The 22,593-nt window shown below is 42.7% G+C and overlaps 1 protein-coding gene across 1 annotated transcript in view; it reads left to right on the forward strand.

Moving 5' to 3' along the window:
- Positions 1–22,593, forward strand: part of wwc1 (WW and C2 domain containing 1) — a 53,177-nt gene that overhangs the window by 28,113 nt on the left and 2,471 nt on the right. Inside the window, exons 12-19 of the mRNA XM_056262294.1 lie at positions 1,648–1,765; positions 1,851–2,018; positions 10,944–11,136; positions 11,222–11,362; positions 12,283–12,347; positions 14,871–15,018; positions 15,131–15,295; positions 15,407–15,499. Coding sequence (XP_056118269.1) covers positions 1,648–1,765; positions 1,851–2,018; positions 10,944–11,136; positions 11,222–11,362; positions 12,283–12,347; positions 14,871–15,018; positions 15,131–15,295; positions 15,407–15,499 — 1,091 coding nt within the window. The remainder of the gene's footprint in view (positions 1–1,647; positions 1,766–1,850; positions 2,019–10,943; positions 11,137–11,221; positions 11,363–12,282; positions 12,348–14,870; positions 15,019–15,130; positions 15,296–15,406; positions 15,500–22,593) is intronic.

Here is a 22,593-nt window from a genome sequence, read left to right on the forward strand (position 1 = left end):
ACTGGCTTCCGGTAGAGGCCTTATGTGAGTCTAGTTCCGGTGGAAGAGTGACCTCTGACCCGACGCAGGACGTAGGAGTAGCGTAAGCTTTGACGCCTCTCGCGGTTCAAACTAACAGGGCTGGGCAACAAACTCAAGCTCCTCTGACATTTCTTTTTAAAAATTCTTTTTAATTCTTGACCGGTGTTTTGTTTTGCTCGATCCTCTGCGCTTCCGCGTTCTTCAATATGTCATGCGTCGGGTCAGAGGTCACTCTTCGGACGGAACTAGACTCGCGTACGGCCGTCACCGAAAGCCAGTGATTATAGTTTATAAAGTTATAAATATGGAAATAATGGAAATAAAAATGCATTGCTTCGTTTCAGAAGGCTTTTATTAACCTCCTGGAGCTGTATGGATTACTTTTATGATGGATGGATGCGCTGTTTTGGGCTTCAAATTTGGAGTTATTATTCAGTCCCATTATAAATCTTATAAGAGCCAGGATATTTTTTTAATTTAACTCCAGTGTTTGGCTGAAAGAAGAAAGTCATATACACCTATGGCTTGAGGATGAGTACATTTTTGGGTGACTTTTGGGTGCCTTTAATAGGCACTATTAATAACACTTAGTCCAGAGTGACGCAGTGTCACATTTCTAAAACTTCTCTGTGTTACGGACATTGCCATATTTGATACCGTCATTTCGGGTACCGGAGTTCGAATACGGTTGTTATCAGCTGTTCGTTCATACAAATATGTATTCAAGCAGCTATTTTAAACTGCGGAATGAACAAAACATTTTACGACTCACATCTATAAACAAATAGCGACAACAGCTAATTTATCAAATAATCGTTAGATCTATGGGCTAATCTGGAAAAATCGATTGATTAATTGATTATTAAAGGGTTAGTTCACCCAAAAATGAAAATTCTGTCAGTAATTACTCACCCTCATGTTGTTCCAACACCGCAAGACGTTCGTTCATCTTCGGAACACAAATTAAGATATTTTTGATTAAATCTGAGAGCTGGATCATTCCTCCATATTAAGGGATCGAAACTGACCGCCCCAAAAGTTATGAAAGACATCGTTAAAATAGTCCGAGTGACTACAGTGGCTCAATCTTAAGTTTATCAAGCGACGAGAATACTTTTTGTGCGCAAAAACACAGACAAAAATAACGACTTTATTCAACTAATCATTTCCTTCTCTGTGGGCCGTGATATTTCACGTAGTGATATTGAGCAAAGCTTCTAGGTTGCACGTCACACGTAGGCTCACTATTGGCCGACGCTGGTCGTGTGTGATGCGTGACGTACAACCTAGAAGCTTTGTGCAGTTCCACTACGTGAAATATCACGGCCGTACAGAGAAGGAAATGATTAGAATACAGTTGTTAACCAACACGAATACAAGAAGTTGTCTAAGAAGAACTGCAAGATTTTTCCTTTTCCTTCATCATGGACACACTTCATTTGTCACTGGCAACCCAGAATTCCACCTGAAACTAGAGAAACCCTCTGAACGTCTAGTACGTTAGGGTAGATTTTCAGCTCACTCCCAGCTAGCCCAGCAGGTGAACTCACTCGAGCTCAGGAACCTAAAACCTTTCCAGAGTGACACATTCTCACATTTCTACTCGCCCTTTTTCTGTGCTTGAAGATTCTGTTACGCAAACGAGGGTGTCCGCGCCTGGACCGAAGAAGGCGGGAGTAACGTCGGCAGTGTCTGACGAATCGGTTGCAGGTGACAGTGGGGTGTACGAACCCTCAGAGAAAAGGTAGGCCACTAGAGGTTTATTATAAGTGATGTTTTTTCACAGACCCTGATTTGGATAGTAAAACGGTGCTGTTCATTCCCCCCAGGCCTGGGCTTCCTGTCGAGCAGCTGCTGGGTTATGATGACGTGAGCTCGGCGAGCAGCGCTCAGATCCAACTCGGCCTGAAGTATGAAGCGAAAGAGAAGAGGTTCACAGTGTTCGTAATGCAGCTGTCCAACTATAGCGCGCTCTCCCTGCCAGCCAACCAGAACATGTAAGGATTGCGCTCTCTCAGCCAGCTTCATTTAAAGTTGATGGAGAGACATTAATTTTAATCAGCAGGATGTAATTTTGATGAAGCACCTCTGCAAGGGAAATGTGCAGGGTTTTACAAATGGAATTAACCCGTTCAATAGTTGTAAAATGGTAATATGAAGTGGAGGAATTGATTCACAGATACTTTGCGAGTCTTTCGCAAATGATTGTGGATCAATACACAACAATAATTAAACCTGACAGTGCTTGAAAGTCAGAACAGGCATTTTTATTATGGCTTTTATGCATATTTACACAAAATGTAGCAGCAGGCCACCATAACACCCCTGCATTTTTGCTTGGGAAATTGAGATGCATTGGCATGTACATGCCCAGCTCGGACGTTAAAGACCATGGGCCCTACCATACACCCGGTGCAATGCGGCGCCAGGCACGACGCAAGTGTTTTTTGCTAGTTTCAGCCCTATGCAGTTATCATTTTCACGTTCTGCGCCACGTTGTTTAAATAGCAAATGCATTTGCGACTATTTGTGCGCCCTTGGGCGTGCTGGTCTGAAAACGAGGTGTGTTCAGGCGCATTGTTGGCTCGTTGCTATTTCGAGGCAACTGAAATAGACTGCGCTGCGCCATTGACCAACAAAAACTTGGTCTAAAGTCAATGGCGCAGCAGTATTTATTTATTTTTTGTTATTTAAAGAGCGCGTTAGTAATGTGAGCCTATAGGCAGGTCTACAACGCGTACACTCTGCTAATTACACACACAGGGACGCGCAGCAGCACACAAACATGCCAAATATAAAAAATAAAAGGATTACAATGTAAAAGATTATTATTGTGTACATAAAGATATGGTGGAATCCTGCTTGTCGCTGTGGTAGATTTTTCTTATATCGCACCTGACCTAAGTATACCTGGGTCTAGTTTACAATCGACATCCCAGAACGTCTACAGTCGTCGTTAGTTTATCTGGGTCTCGTCTACAATCGACGTCCCAGAACGTCTACAGTCGTCGTTAGTTTATCTGGGTCTAGTCTACAATCGACGTCCCAGAACGTCTACAGTCGTCGTTAGTTTATCTGGGTCTCGTCTACAATCGACGTCCCCGAACGTCTACAGTCGTCGTTAGTTTATCTGGGTCTCGTCTACAATCGACGTCCCAGAATGTCTACAGTCGTCGTTAGTTTATCTGGGTCTAGTCTACAATCGACGTCCCAGAACGTCTACAGTCGTCGTTAGTTTATCTGGGTCTCGTCTACAATCGACGTCCCAGAACGTCTACAGTCGTCGTTAAGTTTATCTGGGTCTCGTCTACAATCGGCGTCCCAGAACGTCTACAGTCGACGTTAGTTTATCTGGGTCTCGTCTACAATCGACGTCCCAGAACGTCTACAGTCGTCGTTAAGTTTATCTGGGTCTCGTCTACAATCGACGTCCCCGAACGTCTACAGTCGACGTTAGTTTATCTGGGTCTCGTCTACAATCGACGTCCCAGAACGTCTACAGTCGTCGTTAAGTTTATCTGGGTCTCGTCTACAATCGACGTCCCCGAACGTCTACAGTCGACGTTAGTTTATCTGGGTTTCGTCTACAATCGATGTCCCAGAACGTCTACAGTCGACGTTAGTTTATCTGGGTCTCGTCTACAATCGGCGTCCCAGAACGTTTACAGTCGTCGTTAGTTTATCTGGGTCTCGTCTACAATCGACGTCCCAGAACGTCTACAGTCGACGTTAGTTTATCTGGGTCTCGACTACAATCGACGTCCCCGAACGTTTACAGTCGTCGTTAGTTTATCTGGGTCTCGTCTACAATCGACGTCCCAGAACGTCTACAGTCGTCGTTAGTTTATCTGGGTCTCGTCTACAATCGACGTCCCAGAACGTCTACAGTCGTCGTTAGTTTATCTGGGTCTCGTCTACAATCGGCGTCCCAGAACGTCTACAGTCGTCGTTAGTTTATCTGAGTCTCGTCTACAATCGACGTCCCCGAACGTCTACAGTCGACGTTAGTTTATCTGGGTCTCGTCTACAATCGGCGTCCCAGAACGTCTACAGTCGACGTTAGTTTATCTGGGTCTCGTCTACTATCGGCGTCCCAGAACGTCTACAGTCGACGTTAGTTTATCTGGGTCTAGTCTACAATCGACGTCCCAGAACGTCTACAGTCGACGTTAGTTTATCTGGGTCTCGTCTACAATCGATGTCCCCGAACGTCTACAGTCGTCGTTAGTTTATCTGGGTCTCGTCTACAATCGACGTCCCCGAACGTCTACAGTCGTCGTTAGTTTATCTGGGTCTCGTCTACAATCGACGTCCCAGAACGTCTACAGTCGTCGTTAGTTTATCTGGGTCTCTTCTACAATCGACGTCCCAGAACGTTTACAGTCGTCGTTAGTTTATCTGGGTCTCGTCTACAATCGACGTCCCAGAACGTCTACATTCGCCGTTAGTTTATCTGGGTCTCGTCTACTATCGGCGTCCCAGAACGTCTACAGTCGACGTTAGTTTATCTGGGTCTCGTCTACAATCGACGTCCCTGAACGTCTACAGTCGACGTTAGTTTATCTGGGTCTCGTCTACAATCGACGTCCCAGAACGTCTACAGTCGACGTTAGTTTATCTGGGTCTCGTCTACTATCGGCGTCCCTGAACGTCTACAGTCGACGTTAGTTTATCTGGGTCTCGTCTACAATCGACGTCCCAGAACGTCTACAGTCGACGTTAGTTTATCTGGGTCTCGTCTACAATCGACGTCCCCGAACGTTTACAGTCGTCGTTAGTTTATCTGGGTCTCGTCTACAATCGACGTCCCAGAACGTCTACAATCGTCGTTAGTTTATCTGGGTCTCGTCTACAATCGACGTCCCAGAACGTCTACAGTCGTCGTTAGGTTATCTGGGTCTCGTCTACAATCGACGTCCCAGAACGTCTACAGTCGTCGTTAGTTTATCTGGGTCTCGTCTACAATCGGCGTCCCAGAACGTTTACAGTCGTCGTTAGTTTATCTGGGTCTCGTCTACAATCGGCGTCCTAGAACGTCTACAGTCGTCGTTAATTTATCTGGGTCTCGTCTACAATCGACGTCCCAGAACGTCTACAGTCGTTGTTAGTTTATCTGGGTCTCGTCTACAATCGGCGTCCTAGAACGTTTACAGTCGTCGTTAGTTTATCTGGGTCTCGTCTACAATCGACGTCCCAGAACGTTTACAGTCGTCGTTAGTTTATCTGGGTCTCGTCTACAATCGGCGTCCTAGAACGTCTACAGTCGTCGTTAATTTATCTGGGTCTCGTCTACAATCGACGTCCCAGAACGTCTACAGTCGTTGTTAGTTTATCTGGGTCTCGTCTACAATCGGCGTCCCAGAACGTCTACAGTCATCGTTAGTTTATCTGAGTCTCGTCTACAATCGACGTCCCCGAACGTCTACAGTCGACGTTAGTTTATCTGGGTCTCGTCTACAATCGGCGTCCCAGAACGTCTACAGTCGACGTTAGTTTATCTGGGTCTCGTCTACTATCGGCGTCCCAGAACGTCTACAGTCGACGTTAGTTTATCTGGGTCTAGTCTACAATCGACGTCCCAGAACGTCTACAGTCAACGTTAGTTTATCTGGGTCTCGTCTACAATCGATGTCCCAGAACGTCTACAGTCGTCGTTAGTTTATCTGGGTCTCGTCTACAATCGACGTCCCCGAACGTCTACAGTCGTCGTTAGTTTATCTGGGTCTCGTCTACAATCGACGTCCCAGAACGTCTACAGTCGTCGTTAGTTTATCTGGGTCTCGTCTACAATCGACGTCCCAGAACGTTTACAGTCGTCGTTAGTTTATCTGGGTCTGGTCTACAATCGACGTCCCAGAACGTTTACAGTCGTCGTTAGTTTATCTGGGTCTCGTCTACAATCGACGTCCCAGAACGTCTACATTCGCCGTTAGTTTATCTGGGTCTCGTCTACTATCGGCGTCCCAGAACGTCTACAGTCGACGTTAGTTTATCTGGGTCTCGTCTACAATCGACGTCCCTGAACGTCTATAGTTGACGTTAGTTTATCTGGGTCTAGTCTACAATCGACGTCCCAGAACGTTTACAGTCGACGTTAGTTTATCTGGGTCTCGTCTACAATCGACGTCCCCGAACGTCTACAGTCGACGTTAGTTTATCTGGGTCTGGTCTACAATCGACGTCCCAGAACGTTTACAGTCGTCGTTAGTTTATCTGGGTCTCTTCTACAATCGACGTCCCAGAACGTCTACAATCGTCGTTAGTTTATCTGGGTCTAGTCTACAATCGACGTCCCAGAACGTTTACAGTCGTCGTTAGTTTATCTGGGTCTAGTCTACAATCGACGTCCCAGAACGTTTACAGTCGTCGTTAGTTTATCTGGGTCTCGTCTACAATCGACGTCCCCGAACGTCTACAGCAGGGATGGAAATTAGCACCCGCCACCAGCCAAATGCGGGTGATTTTGTGTTGTGGCGGGTAAACTCGCTTCACCTACCGGCCACCGTGGCGGGTAAATAAAAATAGCATACTGTTTCACCCGGACGGCGGACACTTTTAGAGGAGGCACACCTTCAAACAAAAATGTGGCGTTACATCGCAGGTGTAGAGGTCTGCAGAGAAAACATCATGGTGCGTTCACACCAAACGAGATTAGAGCGTCTGGCGCGAGTGATTTCATTGTTAAGTCAATGCAAAGACGCGTTATGCGCGTAAAAAATTCCTACGGCGCGAATGAGGTGTAGAGCGCGCCGTGGTAGATGCGAATACGCCTCATTCGCGCGGCAAGTTCGAGCGTCTGACGCGTTCCGCGCGCATGATTTTATTGAGTGCTTTTGTGCATTCACGCGTTTGACGCGAATTCGCGTCTGCCGCCCGAGTTGAAAAATCTGAACTTTGGCGTCAATTCGCGCCGCGTTAACCAATCAGGAGCCTAGCTGCTGTCACGTGGTGAAGTATCTGGATGCTTCAATAAATTATTTTGTATTAAATGCCTGATGTGGTTCTAATGCACAACAAAGCAAATATTTTATCACATAAAACTTGATTTCAATATATGAGACATATTCATTTTGTATTGAATGCTATTTATTCCATTTCATATCTAGATTATATTAAATATTATTCTAATGTAAAGGCAACCAACATACTATAGCTCATAAATCCGTGTCTGGAGAGTGTTGTGTGAGAGAAAAAAAAATCACAGGACAGGTTATTTACTTTTGGAGGCTGGCTCAAATTATCATCAAAACAAAAATAAATGACAGATTAGGTGGATGAGGCCGAGGGTGAGAGAAAGAGAAAATGTCAGTATTTCATTGAGACTTGAGATTAAATAAACTGCTTAAGTATTCTTGTAGTATTAATTTTCACATGCAGTTACACATTGTCGGTTAAAAACAAGAAAGTGGCTGGTAAAAACATTGAGTGGCTGGTAGATTTTGAAATCCACCAGCCACAGTGGCCGGTGGACAAAAAAGTTAATTTCCATCCCTGGTCTACAGTCGACGTTAGTTTATCTGGGTCTCGTCTACAATCGACGTCCCCGAACGTCTACAGTCGTTGTTAGTTTATCTGGGTCTAGTCTACAATCGGCGTCCCAGAACGTCTACAGTCGTCGTTAGTTTATCTGGGTCTCGTCTACAATCGACGTCCCAGAACGTCTACAGTCGTTGTTAGTTTATCTGGGTCTAGTCTACAATCGGCGTCCCAGAACGTCTACAGTCGTCGTTAGTTTATCTGAGTCTCGTCTACAATCGACGTCCCCGAACGTCTACAGTCGACGTTAGTTTATCTGGGTCTCGTCTACAATCGGCGTCCCAGAACGTCTACAGTCGACGTTAGTTTATCTGGGTCTCGTCTACTATCGGCGTCCCAGAACGTCTACAGTCGACGTTAGTTTATCTGGGTCTAGTCTACAATCGACGTCCCAGAACGTCTACAGTCGACGTTAGTTTATCTGGGTCTCGTCTACAATCGACGTCCCCGAACGTCGACAGTCGTCGTTAGTTTATCTGGGTCTCGTCTACAATCGACGTCCCCGAACGTCTACAGTCGTCGTTAGTTTATCTGGGTCTCGTCTACAATCGACGTCCCAGAACGTCTACAGTCGTCGTTAGTTTATCTGGGTCTCGTCTACAATCGACGTCCCAGAACGTTTACAGTCGTCGCTAGTTTATCTGGGTCTCGTCTACAATCGACGTCCCAGAACGTTTACAGTCATCGTTAGTTTATCTGGGTCTCGTCTACAAACGACGTCCCAGAACGTCTACATTCGCCGTTAGTTTATCTGGGTCTCGTCTACTATCGGCGTCCCAGAACGTCTACAGTCGACGTTAGTTTATCTGGGTCTCGTCTACAATCGACGTCCCTGAACGTCTACAGTTGACGTTAGTTTATCTGGGTCTCGTCTACAATCGACGTCCCAGAACGTCTACAATCGTCGTTAGTTTATCTGGGTCTAGTCTACAATCGACGTCCCAGAACGTTTACAGTCGTCGTTAGTTTATCTGGGTCTAGTCTACAATCGACGTCCCCGAACGTCTACAGTCGACGTTAGTTTATCTGGGTCTCGTCTACAATCGACGTCCCCGAACGTCTACAGTCGTCGTTAGTTTATCTGGGTCTCGTCTACTATCGGCGTCCCAGAACGTCTACAGTCGTCGTTAGTTTATCTGGGTCTCGTCTACAATCGACGTCCCAGAACGTCTACAATCGTCGTTAGTCTATCTGGGTCTAGTCTACAATCGACGTCCCAGAACGTTTACAGTCGTCGTTAGTTTATCTGGGTCTCGTCTACAATCGACGTCCCCGAACGTCTACAGTCGACGTTAGTTTATCTGGGTCTCGTCTACAATCGACGTCCCCGAACGTCTACAGTCGTTGTTAGTTTATCTGGGTCTAGTCTACAATCGGCGTCCCAGAACGTCTACAGTCGTCGTTAGTTTATCTGAGTCTCGTCTACAATCGAGGTCCCAGAACGTTTACAGTCGTCGTTAGTTTATCTGGGTCTCGTCTACAATCGACGTCCCCGAACGTCTACAGTCGACGTTAGTTTATCTGGGTCTCGTCTACAATCGACGTCCCAGAACGTCTACAGTCGTCGTTAGTTTATCTGGGTCTCGTCTACAATCGACGTCCCAGAACGTCTACAGTCGACGTTAGTTTATCTGGGTCTCGTCTACAATCGGCGTCCCAGAACGTCTACAGTCGTCGTTAGTTTATCTGGGTCTCGTCTACAATCGACGTCCCCGAACGTCTACAGTCGTCGTTAGTTTATCTGGGTCTCGTCTACAATCGGCGTCCCAGAACGTTTACAGTCGACGTTAGTTTATCTGGGTCTCGTCTACAATCGGCGTCCCAGAACGTCTACAGTCGACGTTAGTTTATCTGGGTCTCGTCTACAATCGACGTCCCCGAACGTCTACAGTCGTCGTTAGTTTATCTGGGTCTCGTCTACAATCGGCGTCCCAGAACGTTTACAGTCGACGTTAGTTTATCTGGGTCTCGTCTACAATCGACGTCCCCGAACGTCTACAGTCGACGTTAGTTTATCTGGGTCTCGTCTACAATCGACGTCCCAGAACGTCTACAGTCGTCGTTAGTTTATCTGGGTCTCGTCTACAATCGACGTCCCAGAACGTCTACAGTCGTCGTTAGTTTATCTGGGTCTCGTCTACAATAGGCGTCCCAGAACGTCTACAGTCGTCGTTAGTTTATCTGGGTCTCGTCTACAATCGACGTCCCAGAACGTCTACAGTCGTCGTTAGTTTATCTGGGTCTCGTCTACAATCGACGTCCCCGTTAAATAATATAATTTATACTCTAGCGCGTCTCCTCATCGACGTCGGCCGAATCGCCTAACCCTAACTTGCTGCGCAGCAATAATAACCGACAGACTTCAGACAATGCCTTAAAATATGATTTAATCACGGCCGGAGGATCTCAGACAAATTTCAGAGAGAATCCCACCCGCAAAAAGAATACAACAGTTTACAGTATTATGTAATACGGTATTACATAATTTCACTACAATTTGATTGGTTCTTTATAGACAAACCCTTCTGTTACTAGGTAGAAGCAAACTCTGTTTTTGTGATTACTTCATAATCACAAGTTTTGAAACCTAGACATCTGTCTAGTTTCATTTCCCCTATTTGTTATCTATACACTCACACACTCAGTCACGAGTTTTCGACCAAATGGTTTGGAAACATTTAAGATTCAAAAGCATATGGATGTTGTTCCTGCAAGAAAAATAAATGTTAGTTATGATTCATTAAAAAATCCATTACATCCCGTAGATGGGTTGCTTGCGCTCTTTAACCTCGCGCACGAGCAGATCCGTTTGCTCTCTGGAGTCTTTCTGCTTGCAAATTCCTGCATGTAAATAGCGAATCCGCCATGGCTCGAGCGCAACTGGCTTTTAAAGGGAATGGGAAATTACACTCTGATTGGTGTATTGCACGTTATGCCCAAAACACCAGTTGCACCTCATTGCAGTACACGAGATCCAGGGGGCGGAGTTGGATCCAGATCTAAGGGATGGAGATGGGTAGGATTAGGGGTGGGGTTAGGGATCAGGGGGTGGAGATGGGTAGGATTAGGGGTGGGGTTAGGGATCAGGGGTCGGAGATGGGTAGGTTTAGGTATATGTAAGGTGGGAGGAGTTGGATCTGGATCCAACTCCTCCCCCTGGATGTCGTGCAGTGAGGACCATCTCCAAAACACACCCATTGCTCATTAAGAGAATGGGGACAACGCTTTTAGACCAACCTTTTTTCCGTCGTCAAACTAACAAAAGTGGATTCGGACACGCCCTAAGTGCACTTGCGCCGTGCGCTTTAGACTATGCGCTTAGATCCTTAAAATAGGGCCCCATCTCTGATTAGATTTTAACTTCTGTTGGGTTTAATCTATTGCAGATATGTTCGTGTGGTGGTGCTGCCGTGCTCTGAGCCCGTTCGCTGTTTGTTCCGCACCCACGGCGCTCTTCCGCAGGAACCCGTAGAGCTCAAGGAAGCGTTTAGCCTGCAGATGTCCTCCACTGCTCTCAGACAGAAGACCCTACGCATTGATGTCTGTACCACCAGCAAATCTGGCCGAGAAGACTGTCTAGTGAGTGTCTGATCTGAGATTGAGCAAACAGCACGATGGATAAACATCAATAAAGTGTCTAAAGTGTCTTTTTTTGTCTTGAAAGGCTGGTGCTCAGATCAGTTTGGCTGATGAGGAGTATTCAGAGGAGTGGTGCACCAAGTGGTACAACCTCCTCAACTGCACGTACATGCCAGAAATGGATAGAAAGCACAAGGAAACAGAGGTCTCCGCTCAGCAGGAGCTGGTAAAACACACACACACACACACACACTCACAATGCTTAACTCATTTTACCTCACCACAGCTAAATGCTTTACTAACATTTCTTGGAAATGGTCTTGCCAAACTGCTAAGCTCATCGAGGAACATGGAGTATTCATAAATATTATATCCAGTTCTTTCTGAAGAAATGGATTATTTCTTGCCCAAAAAGTCCTTTCTGCTTTCTAATACTGTTGATGATCAAATTACATAGAATTAGTTGCTTCACTTCTTATCAGCAGTTTTGAATTTGCAAACAGCCTGTTCTTTTATGATGTTTATTATATCTAGATTTTACTGGTACTTTCCACGAATAAGGCACAAAATAAGGCCTGAAGCTCTTTTATCTTGTGAGATGATTTTTGTTACTTCAGTAAACTTCAATAGACATCAACATTAAATAGATAAAATAATACAAATGTGAGATGGTGATATTATATTATTACTTTAATTTAATTCAATTGAAAATTAAAATTTTTTAGTTTTGACAGTGAAAATTATTATGTAGTTTGTTTTGATGAATTGTTGAATAAAGTGGAGAAGATCAAAACCTCCAAGTTGGGACAGACCAAAATCACCATTTTACGAGGAATTTTTTATATATCTACCTTGCATTCTAGGTTAATTTTATGTTAAATAATAGTTTATCCGTTTCTTCCAACAAAATCATGTGCATCTAAAACAATAACAGGACACAAAATTGTACCCTATTCACAAAAAAGTGCCTTATTGCATTTTGCCAATAATTGGCCAAAGTATTACATTTAGAAAGTATTAGATACAATTAGCATGCATCTGTTACCAACAGGTATAAGACACATTTAAAGTAATATATTGCAGAAAAGCCTAAATCAAGGATGTTTTTAAATACATCATAATCTTTATCCTATTATTTATTTTTAGGCTTCAGCTCCCAGCACCTCAGAGACCGCCACTGCACACCTGGAGAACGTTCCTGTGGAGGACTGGTACGTTACCTGCCACCACTTGTGACGAAGCACCAATATAATAAGCTTTAATCCATTTCAGCACAGCTGTTAACCTTAACAATGTGTCAGTGAGAGTCTGGGTTTCACATCATACCCAGTATCCCACCCAGGATCAACACAAGCAATTAACAAGCTGTTTGAATCTCATATTCCTTCTCTTCCTTTTCCAACCCCTATTTTCTTATTGACTGACCTCCTTTCTGCTGTCTCGTGAGAATTTATCACAGTGAGACGGCACACGATGACTCACTTTCCCTGGTGTTTGATCTGCTCCGCCAAAATTACATTAGTAACATAAACAGGATGAACAACTGATCCAAGGACTGTGCATGAGCAATACTGAGGGGCATATTTCCTCTCTCATGTCATTTTCTGGACTCTTTCGATACACGTGTATCGAAATTAGCTCACCTTGCCTCTTTTGGATTGGCTGAAGGGCAGTCTCATGATTTGAACCAAAACTGCACTTTACAATGCCTGTTTGTTTTAGACGATGATTCAACCACAACCACCTGTCATGGAAATTAAAAACAAAGACAGGAATGTGGCATGGCAGCATTTTTCGAGAGCATTTTCCACCATCACTCGCTTCTGAAAGGTTGCAGACTAGATAAGTAAAAGTGTTGCTCTTTTAGGATCATTACGGTTTAACTCAGTTGCATTTCTTAAAACACAACAATAACTTTCTATTTAATTCGGAGCACTGTGACTTTCAGTACTGATGGTCTGATTACAACAGTGAAAACTACCTTTTTTTTTTTTTTTTTTTCGCTAACTAAAAGAAAAAAAGCCAAATAATGTAAATGTAATTGCAGCTTCTAAATGTGTTAGTAGATTTTAATATAACAGACTATGGCCACGTACATACTACAGCTAAATCCGTTTGTCGGTTCACCTTTTATTGCTTAATTCAGTTCTGAACACACAAACAGTTTAGCAATTAGCTTTTACTTTTTCGTTTTAGCTAAATTCTGTGTACGGAACGGAACTGAACAACTAGTTGTTAATGACGTATTTAAATGCACATCAGAGGCATTACTCTCTTCTGTATGTCTTTACTCTTCTTGACTTGTGTTGACAGATATCAAGCTCAAACAAGCAGCCCAAAAACGCTTAATAATTGTGTTAAAGTCCCCCTGTAGTCAATAATTTTGTTCTTTTAAACTCATCTTTGATCACCAAAATGACATCTTTAAACGTTTTTTTCCTTGAAAAAATTCTTCATTCCCTAAAATAGCTTGAATGTAACTCTACAACCTTGCCCCGTGCATGCAAACTACAATTTCGCACGAGGTAAAATATTTTCATGGATTTCGCATCGCATTCGATTCAAGTTTGTTCAACTCTAAATCCACCGTGTTGACTAATATAAAACTGCTAAGTTTGGAAGTGAGTAAGCATTGCTTCATGGGTCAAAATATTAATAACGGTCGGATAATGGACCTTCTTTGTCTGGGAAGTTTTGCTAATGTGACCGCATCTTAAGAAAACTACATTCATTTACAAAGAAATTACTTTAATTGGACAAATTAAACTTGAACTTTGATAGTAATTGTGTTGTTGTAAGTATAATGCAGATGAATATATAGATAAAGTACATAGCATTTGTGGGTACTAAAAGAGATGGAAACTAAAGGAAAGCAAAACTAAAAGTAGTCATTTTCGGAAGATAAAATGAAATTACTTAAAGGTGAAGTATGTAAGTTTTTTTATGTTACTTAAAAACAAATGTTTTATGTTTTTGTAATACATTCTCTTAACCCAGTTTATTGTTCATTGTATCTCTCCCAAAAGTAAACATTGAGAAAAGATTGAGCGGTCTGCTCAGATCTGTCAATCTCTTTCCAGCTCAACCAATAGAGAGAGTTTGGGGCGTGGCTACTGTAGCAGGCGCAGCCTGAGAGTGTTTGTTTAGCCGGCGTGGGACCATGACTGACGCGTTACACAGGAAAATCATTCAGCTTTGGGTACTGGAGTGCAAGCCAAATTTCGAACCTTTAAAGATTAAACAACCAGGCCATGAACACGTCAAAGCGAATGGGGCATTGCGATGCAACGCACTGCAATGGACGTTTCAGTACAACATCATCATGTGCACGTTCAGAAAGACAATTGTTCCTGTTTATATGTTTTTCTTTTTGACGTGTCCAGTGTATGCAGTCTCAAATAGTTGTGGCACGACATGTCAAAAATGCTGCCGGTGCAGATATACACCGGATGGCTTTATTATAAGCGAGATGCTCGCGTTCGCTCTAGAGAGTGTTTGCCTACTCAGTTGCTTACTCATGAAACATAGCAACACAGCTAAAAGTATTCCTTTATATGTACCTGTTGAGACATGCCTTCACAAGCTCCCCTAAGACCTGTGTTTTTGATGTTTGAGATTGGACAGGCATGGCGCACAAAAGGGGTGTTTGCAGAATATGCTGTATTTATGTAATTCTTTGCTTGTAATAAGCCATAATAACCCTGGTGTCAAATGGCATATTTGTGATCTTACAGGCCCACAGAGGCATTAGATGGTGACGTGTTTGTGGATGGAGAAGGTAGTGATGTTGAGGAGGGTGAGGAGTTCTATCCCGATGAATGCCCGTGGGAACAGGAGGAAGAGCCGGTTAAACTTGGACCAACAGCAGTGATAACGGAAAAGGTGACAGCCATGATTCATTTATACACAGCAAAAACTTTCTCATTGCTTTTATAGAAGTTTTTGTTGTACCTTTCCAATGAAACTTAATGACATCCTCTCTTTGCCTCATAAGGTGAATAAGGAGACAAGTGTGGACGGACTCCCCCATTCTGCTTCTGTAGTTCGGCCCAAGGAGCGACGACACGATGTTCATCAGCAAAACCCTTTCATGAGAGGGAACACCATCATACGGTCCAAGACATTTTCACCTGGACCTCAGAGCCAGTATATCTGCAGGGTGAGAACATAGATTCACACATTTAGATATTTAAAATTATTATTAGAGCTCAATATTATTATTATTATTTTTTTTTTTTTTTACCTATGCCCAAATTCATTAAATCACCAGATCAACCGCAGCGACAGTGACAGCTCCACCCTTTCTAAGAAATCTCCATTCGTCCGGAACGCTTCTGAGAGACGCAGTGTTCGAATGAAGAAGGTAACATGAAAATATTACACATTCACATCCACTCGTTTGGCTAAAAATCTCATGATTCTTATGATCTTATGACCAGTTCAGAGACCCCATGGTCCTTTAATAGCTAAAAAAAATGCTTTACATTCAGGTTGATGCTTAATTTCTTCTGCAAATCCTATGAAAATTGTCCTAATGAAATAATAATCCTAATAAATCCAAAAATTCAAATTGATAAACACGCTTCAACCATCTCAAATAGGCCCCCAAACATATAAATCGTGCAGTTAATCTCAACAGAACAGAAATGGAATTAAATTCCATTTAGGGATCCCTTTGGATTTTTCTTAGGAAACTGCATGCATTTCACTAACCCTAAAGCTAAACACTTTCCTTAGAAAGGGGAGTTTAGGCTTATTAGCAGCAGTTTAATATTTAATACCGACATTTCTGTGCTGACCTGAGGTCAGTGTTAATGAAGCACAGTCTCAGAGTGAGCAAATGGGTTTGCTGAGCCCCTCCAGAGGGCCTCAAATAGTCTAGAAAGGTCAGATTTGCTCTCACTGTGCCTTAGGAGACACATTACATTGAGTCTTTTAAAGCAGTGTCATAGTGAGAGTGTAATTCTGAATTGATTTGCCTAATGAGGACTGTACAGAGAGCTTTAATGATTTATAGTACAGGCTTTTAAAGTCTCCTAAAAGGGGATAAAGTACCACCTCCCTTTAAAGCAGTAATATAAAAATATCACATATCTCATCTATCTATCAGTAAATTACAGGAACATCTGTCTGTCTGTCTGTCTGTCTGTGTGTGTGTGTGTGTGTGTGTGTGTGTGTGTGTCTGTTATTCGCATATCTCTCGAACCGTTAGTCCAATGGATTTCAAACTTGACAGGTGTCTTGCTACGGGCACGAGTAAGTGCAGTGCCAAGTTTGACGTTGTTTGTATTCGAAATGCAAAAGATATCGGTAAATATATCGGTAAAAGAAGCACTTAGAAGGTTGTGGTTTAAAAATAAACATTCTGACATAAACACTCTGTCAGCTAAACATTAACCCTTTCACACGTAAGTGTAAAATATTCTAACTGACCCCCCAGCGTGAGTTTTTCAAGGCGACCGTTATTTAGAACTTGTCACTTTAATGTTTCCATAGTGACGCGTCACTGCTTGTCACGTGACACAGCGCAACCACAACACAGTGCTGAATGAATGATGATCTGCTTTTATGTCATTTTTCCTTTTTTATTAAAAATATTCACAAATGTATTAGCTATAGCATGAAACACTGATTTTCCGATTGTCAAATATGTGCAAGTGGATGGGTTTTGTTGTTTAACCCTCTGGGGACAAAGGTGCTTTGTCAGTTATTTATAAACATGTTAATGGCAAAGGTGTAAATTCACTCTATATAGCACAAACGGGGCTACCATAGTATGTGAGCAACATGTATGTACATGTTTGTATTTTTGAGAAAATATTATTTATGCATGGTTATTGAAAAAACTAAAACTAAAAGTTTCTGAAATAAGGCCACAAAACACATATTGATTATTTATTCACAAGACTTTTGAAAATTGTATCACATAGTCTAGAATATTTGCTCCAAAACTATGTGAGAATCATCCTGACTACTCATTCAGATAAGTCAATAAAGTCTTTTATAATGTGTATGACGTGTTTAGTGTGAGAAAGCTTAATGCGAGGAGGCGTGATCTCTCATTAATATGTATGGCATTTCACACCTGAGAAAGACATAATGGCCCTATAAGGTGCTATCAGGCCCTATCATTACGAGGAGCCTTGCACAAAAAATGAGGAGATTTAAAAAAGAAAGGCTTTTAGATTGTTTGGATTTATTTACAACACAACATAATCCAAAGATGCACAACAAAGGACAAAAAAAGCACATTAGTAAACACACTGATCTAAAGACAGAGGCTTGCACAGTCACACAGGATTGTCCCATTCCTGAAACATAGTACATACCTGTCATTTCCAAAGTGTTTGATTTTTCATTTTACCATGTTCACGTACAGTCTCCTGTGAATGTTGAAGTCAGCAGGACTCATCAGTGGCATCTCATCCCTGTAAAAAATAAAATAAACACCTGTGAACATGCTGATATCAAGAGAAACTATATGGCTGCACGACTTTGGGCATGCATTGTAGATTTTTCTGGTTAAAATTGCTTTTTAATTATATATACACACACACTGCTTAGAATAAGTGAACACACCCATGCTAAAGTTGACTAAAACGAGGAATAAAAAATCTTAATGCCTTACTTACTTAATGCCTTAATTAAAAAAATGAGAAAAACTCCAACCTTTAGGGACATGAATAATCCCCCTGAATTATTTGTGAATGAATAATGTATCGCAAATAATTAAATGTTCTTCTTTAAAATACAGGGTGCATACGTCTGGACACTTCTATCACACACCCTTCACCATATAGACATGGTTTTATTTCAGTTAGTTAATAATAATAACAATAGCCAAGAATGCGGCCTATAAATCGTTAAAAAGAAAAACTTCAGTACACTAGAAAAAAATATATGGATACGTTTACTTCAAATGTTTCCATTCGTTACAAACACAGTATTTAACAGCAAACATGTTTCTAAACATTATAATATTCACCATATTAGAGTAAACACTGATACTAGCCTAACATAAAGCTGTGTTTTATTAAACATAAAAACATCCTCGTGTCGTACATGACAAATACATTTCCTGCCCCTGTCTAGGCTATAGTTCATATTTCAACATGGTTCTATCGATTTCATAAATTTTAGTCTAGCAACAGTTCAACTGGAATGTCAAGTGTATGCAACAATAACACTAACTAATATAATTCATAATACATTTCTTACCTTACATCTTTCTTGTCTTCAAATCGCGTTCTTCTTCTTCTGATGTAACTAAATCCAATGTAAGCTCACTGCGTGTCTTCCGAACTCGAAGAAAAGCAGAGGACTGATGAAGTTTGGTGCTTTGTTTTTGAGGTAATGAGCGCGTTCTTCTTCTGATGTAACTAAATCCAATGTAAGCTCACTGCGTGTCTTCCGAACTCGACGAAAAGCAGAGGAGAGGAGTGAAGTTTGGTGCATTGTTTTTGAGGTAATGAGCGCGTTCGCGTTCCTTCATGGAGATTTGCATATCAGTCTCTTTTGTGGGCGTGCGTGGTCAAATTAAAAATAATGAGCAAGCGTTTGAGAAACTGGACATCTTGTTATGTATGTACAAATACTAACTAAATTGTTTTAGTTTTGAATCAGCTCATTTAAAAGTACAAACTTAAATGATTATAAAGATATACATTTCAGGCCTGGGTGAATAGTATTAGCTGAGTTTTGTTTAAGTTTAAGAGACGTGCTCCAGAAAAAAAGTTCACGGAGAAGGGGAGGCAGAACGCACACCCTGTTTATTTTCTTTATTTTACAAAACCACAATATTTTATTTCGATTGTATGTGGGCACATAAAAAAGTAGACATTTAACAGTTTATTTTCTCATATTTCTTAACTCTATATGACCAGAAATTATGGTAGTACTTTAAGTCTATTTTTCTGCTATGTGAAAAAAAACGAGCAAAACGCACGGGTGCGTTCTTGGTCCCCAGAGGGTTAAACACCTTTATAACGATCGCGTTAGTTGAGCTGTATGCACAATGGGCGGCGCCATTTTAGTTTGTTTTACAGTTCAGAGAATCGGATCTGTTGGATTTACAACACGTCAATAGAAGAATAGGGTCAAATGTAAAGCGACTTACACAATGTGTATCTGATATAAATAAAACGTGTCGTCTTATTATAATGGAAAGGATTATTATTGCCGCTTCCATAGACATCAGTGTGTATTTTACAAACTCAAAATCATTGTTTTGCTAGTACTTATGTGTATTTAAATGTCTGAAACCTAAAATAAACATTATGTGATTGAAAACACTCAATAGTTGTGATATATGACAGCACTGAGCGCATCCGTCTCTGGCTCAGCACCAGCCAACGCGCGAAAGCACGTTTGAATTTAGCAGTTGATCACGTGATGCACTGACCGTTCTAATCACACCGGTGTGATCGTACGCTCCAGGGACCAGCCAAGACTGATCACACCGGTGTGATCGTACGCGTGAAAGGGTTAAGTTAGCTACACAGTTTACTTCTGAATATTATATTTTACTCACGGCCATCATTTGTAGTAGCCTATTCACAAACTGTTTGCTCAAGCGTAGCGTTTTTTTGGAGTTCACTGTGTAGCCTGCTCCCTGAATCGTCGCGCTTATTAATTTGTGGATGTTAACTGCTACGCTGTTTACTTCTGAATATTATATCTATCTATAAATTACAGGAACGTCTTTCTGTTTGTCTGTGTGTGTGTGTGTTTGTGTGTGTGTCTTTTATGCGCATATCTCTCGAACTGTTAGTCCGATGGATTTCAAATTTGACGTGTCTTGCTACAGGCACGAGTAAGTGCAGTGCCACGTTTGACGTTGTTTGGATTAGAAATGCAAAAGATATCTTTAAATATATCGGTAAAAGAATCACACATTGGTTTTTGCCTCTGTAGCCGCTGGCCACTCCCCCTCTCACACTGCACACTGAGATCACTCCCCCTCTCACGCTGCACACTGAGGCCACTCCCCCTCTCACACTGCACACTGAGTGGCCACTCCCCCTCTCACGCTGCACACTGAGGCCACTCCCCCTCTCACACTGCACACTGAGGCCACTCCCCCTCTCACACTGCACACTGAGGCCACTCCCCCTCTCACACTGCACACTGAGATCACTCCCCCTCTCACACTGCACACTGAGACCACTCCCCCTCTCACACTGCACACTGAGGCCACTCCCCCTCTCACACTGCACACTGAGGCCACTCCCCCTCTCACACTGCACACTGAGACCACTCCCCCTCTCACACTGCACACTAAGGCCACTCCCCCTCTCACACTACACACTGAGGCCACTCCCCCTCCCACTGCACACTGAGGCCACTCCCCCTCTCACACTGCACACTGAGACCACTCCCCCTCTCACACTGCACACTAAGGCCACTCCCCCTCTCACACTGCACACTGAGGCCACTCCCCCTCCCACTGCACACTGAGGCCACTCCCCCTCTCACATTGCACACTGAGACCACTCCCCCTCTCACACTGCAAAATAAGGCCACTCCCCCTCTCACATTGCACACTGAGACCACTCCCCCTCTCACATTGCACACTGAGACCACTCCCCCTCTCACACTGCAAAATAAGGCCACTCCCCCTCTCACATTGCACACTGAGACCACTCCCCCTCTCACACTGCACACTGAGGCCACTCCCCCTCTCACACTGCAAAATAAGGCCACTCCCCCTCTCACATTGCACACTGAGGCCACTCCCCCTCTCACACTGCACACTGAGACCACTCCCCCTCTCACACTGCACAATAAGGCCACTCCCCCTCTCACACTGCACACTGAGTGGCCACTCCCCCTCTCACACTGCACACTGAGTGGCCACTCCCGCTCTCACACTGCACACTGAGACCACTCCCCCTCTCACACTGCACACTGATTGACCACTCCCCCTCTCACACTGCACACTGATTGACCACTCCCCCTCTCACACTGCACACTGAGGCCACTCCCCCTCTCACACTGCACACTGAGATCACTCCCCTCTCACACTGCACACTGAGGCCACTCCCCCTCTCACACTGCACACTGAGACCACTCCCCCTCTCACACTGCACACTAAGGCCACTCCCCTTCTCACATTGCACACTGAGACCACTCCCCCTCTCACACTGCACACTGAGGCCACTCCCCCTCTCACACTGCACACTGAGATCACTCCCCCTCTCACACTGCACACTGAGTGGCCACTCCCCCTCTCACACTGCACACTGAGTGGCCACTCCCCCTCTCACACTGCACACTGAGTGGCCACTCCCCCTCTCACACTGCACACTGAGGCCACTCCCCCTCTCACACTGCACACTGAGACCACTCCCCCTCTCACACAACATGATGTTCCATTATGATAATTGCACATTAAAAACAAAACAGCAGACAATATATATATATATATATATATATATATATATATATATATTGGCTGCTGTTTTGTTTTTAATGTGCAATTATCATAATGGAACATCACAACTCTATTGCATGTCTGCAAAATGTAGTAACTCACTCAAAACATTCAACAATTCATGCTTCAAAACGTAGTTATTGTGTCAGTAAAATGGCCAATGCCATTTTTTTTCATCATGTGAGCCACACTGGTCAGAATGTTTAGATGTTTTTTCAAATCATGCAGTCACTCATGGAAATATTTGTTATTTACAAATTTCATGTTTGTTTTGCTTTTTTGTTGACACTGATTGCTTTCTATGTCTATACAACAATATCAGTTTTGTCTAGCTGAATGCTCTTGTGTCTCACACTGAGCTTTTTAGATACAGATGTCTACAGTAGGTACAAATTTACTGGGAAAATTCAATAGACAAATATAAACATTTATATTTATACTGTACATTTATTTTTTATGGAAATGTGCTTCATTTGAAAATTCACAATTGCTTGTTAATTTTTACCCACTCTATTACCTCTCCTTCAAACGTGATTGTTTGATTGGTAAGATAAATGGTACTTCATTTACAATGGCAGGCCATTTGCCAATTTAGTAGACGTCACAAACATTCAATGTCATAGATATTTATGGAATATACATGCATGTCTGGCAGATTTTAATAATTGAATAGATCATTTTGCATGTGAAGGCTTCCACGAGGAAAGAACATTTAGAAGTTGTGGAGTTTGACAATTTCACTGAGAATCAACTCATCAGTTTTGATCAACAAACCATGTTCATTCAGTTATTGCTTAAATCATTAAGGAATTCAAATCTGATGTGAACAAGAAAGTAACTGATCAGAGATCTGAACTCAAGAGAAAAAAAACTTGCGAATTGAGCCAAAGCGATTGAGAAAAACTGTACGATTTTGAAGAAGAATTTGCATTAGTGCTCACGGATGTTTGGGTCCTAACAACAACAAAGAATGTTTATCTACGTATATGTTTTACTAAAACATTTCAAAGCATGTTAAATGCTGT

Source organism: Rhinichthys klamathensis, unplaced genomic scaffold, assembly GCF_029890125.1.
Source record: "Rhinichthys klamathensis goyatoka isolate OS25496 unplaced genomic scaffold, OSU_Roscu_1.1 h1tg000191l_1, whole genome shotgun sequence".
NCBI lineage: Eukaryota > Metazoa > Chordata > Actinopteri > Cypriniformes > Leuciscidae > Rhinichthys > Rhinichthys klamathensis.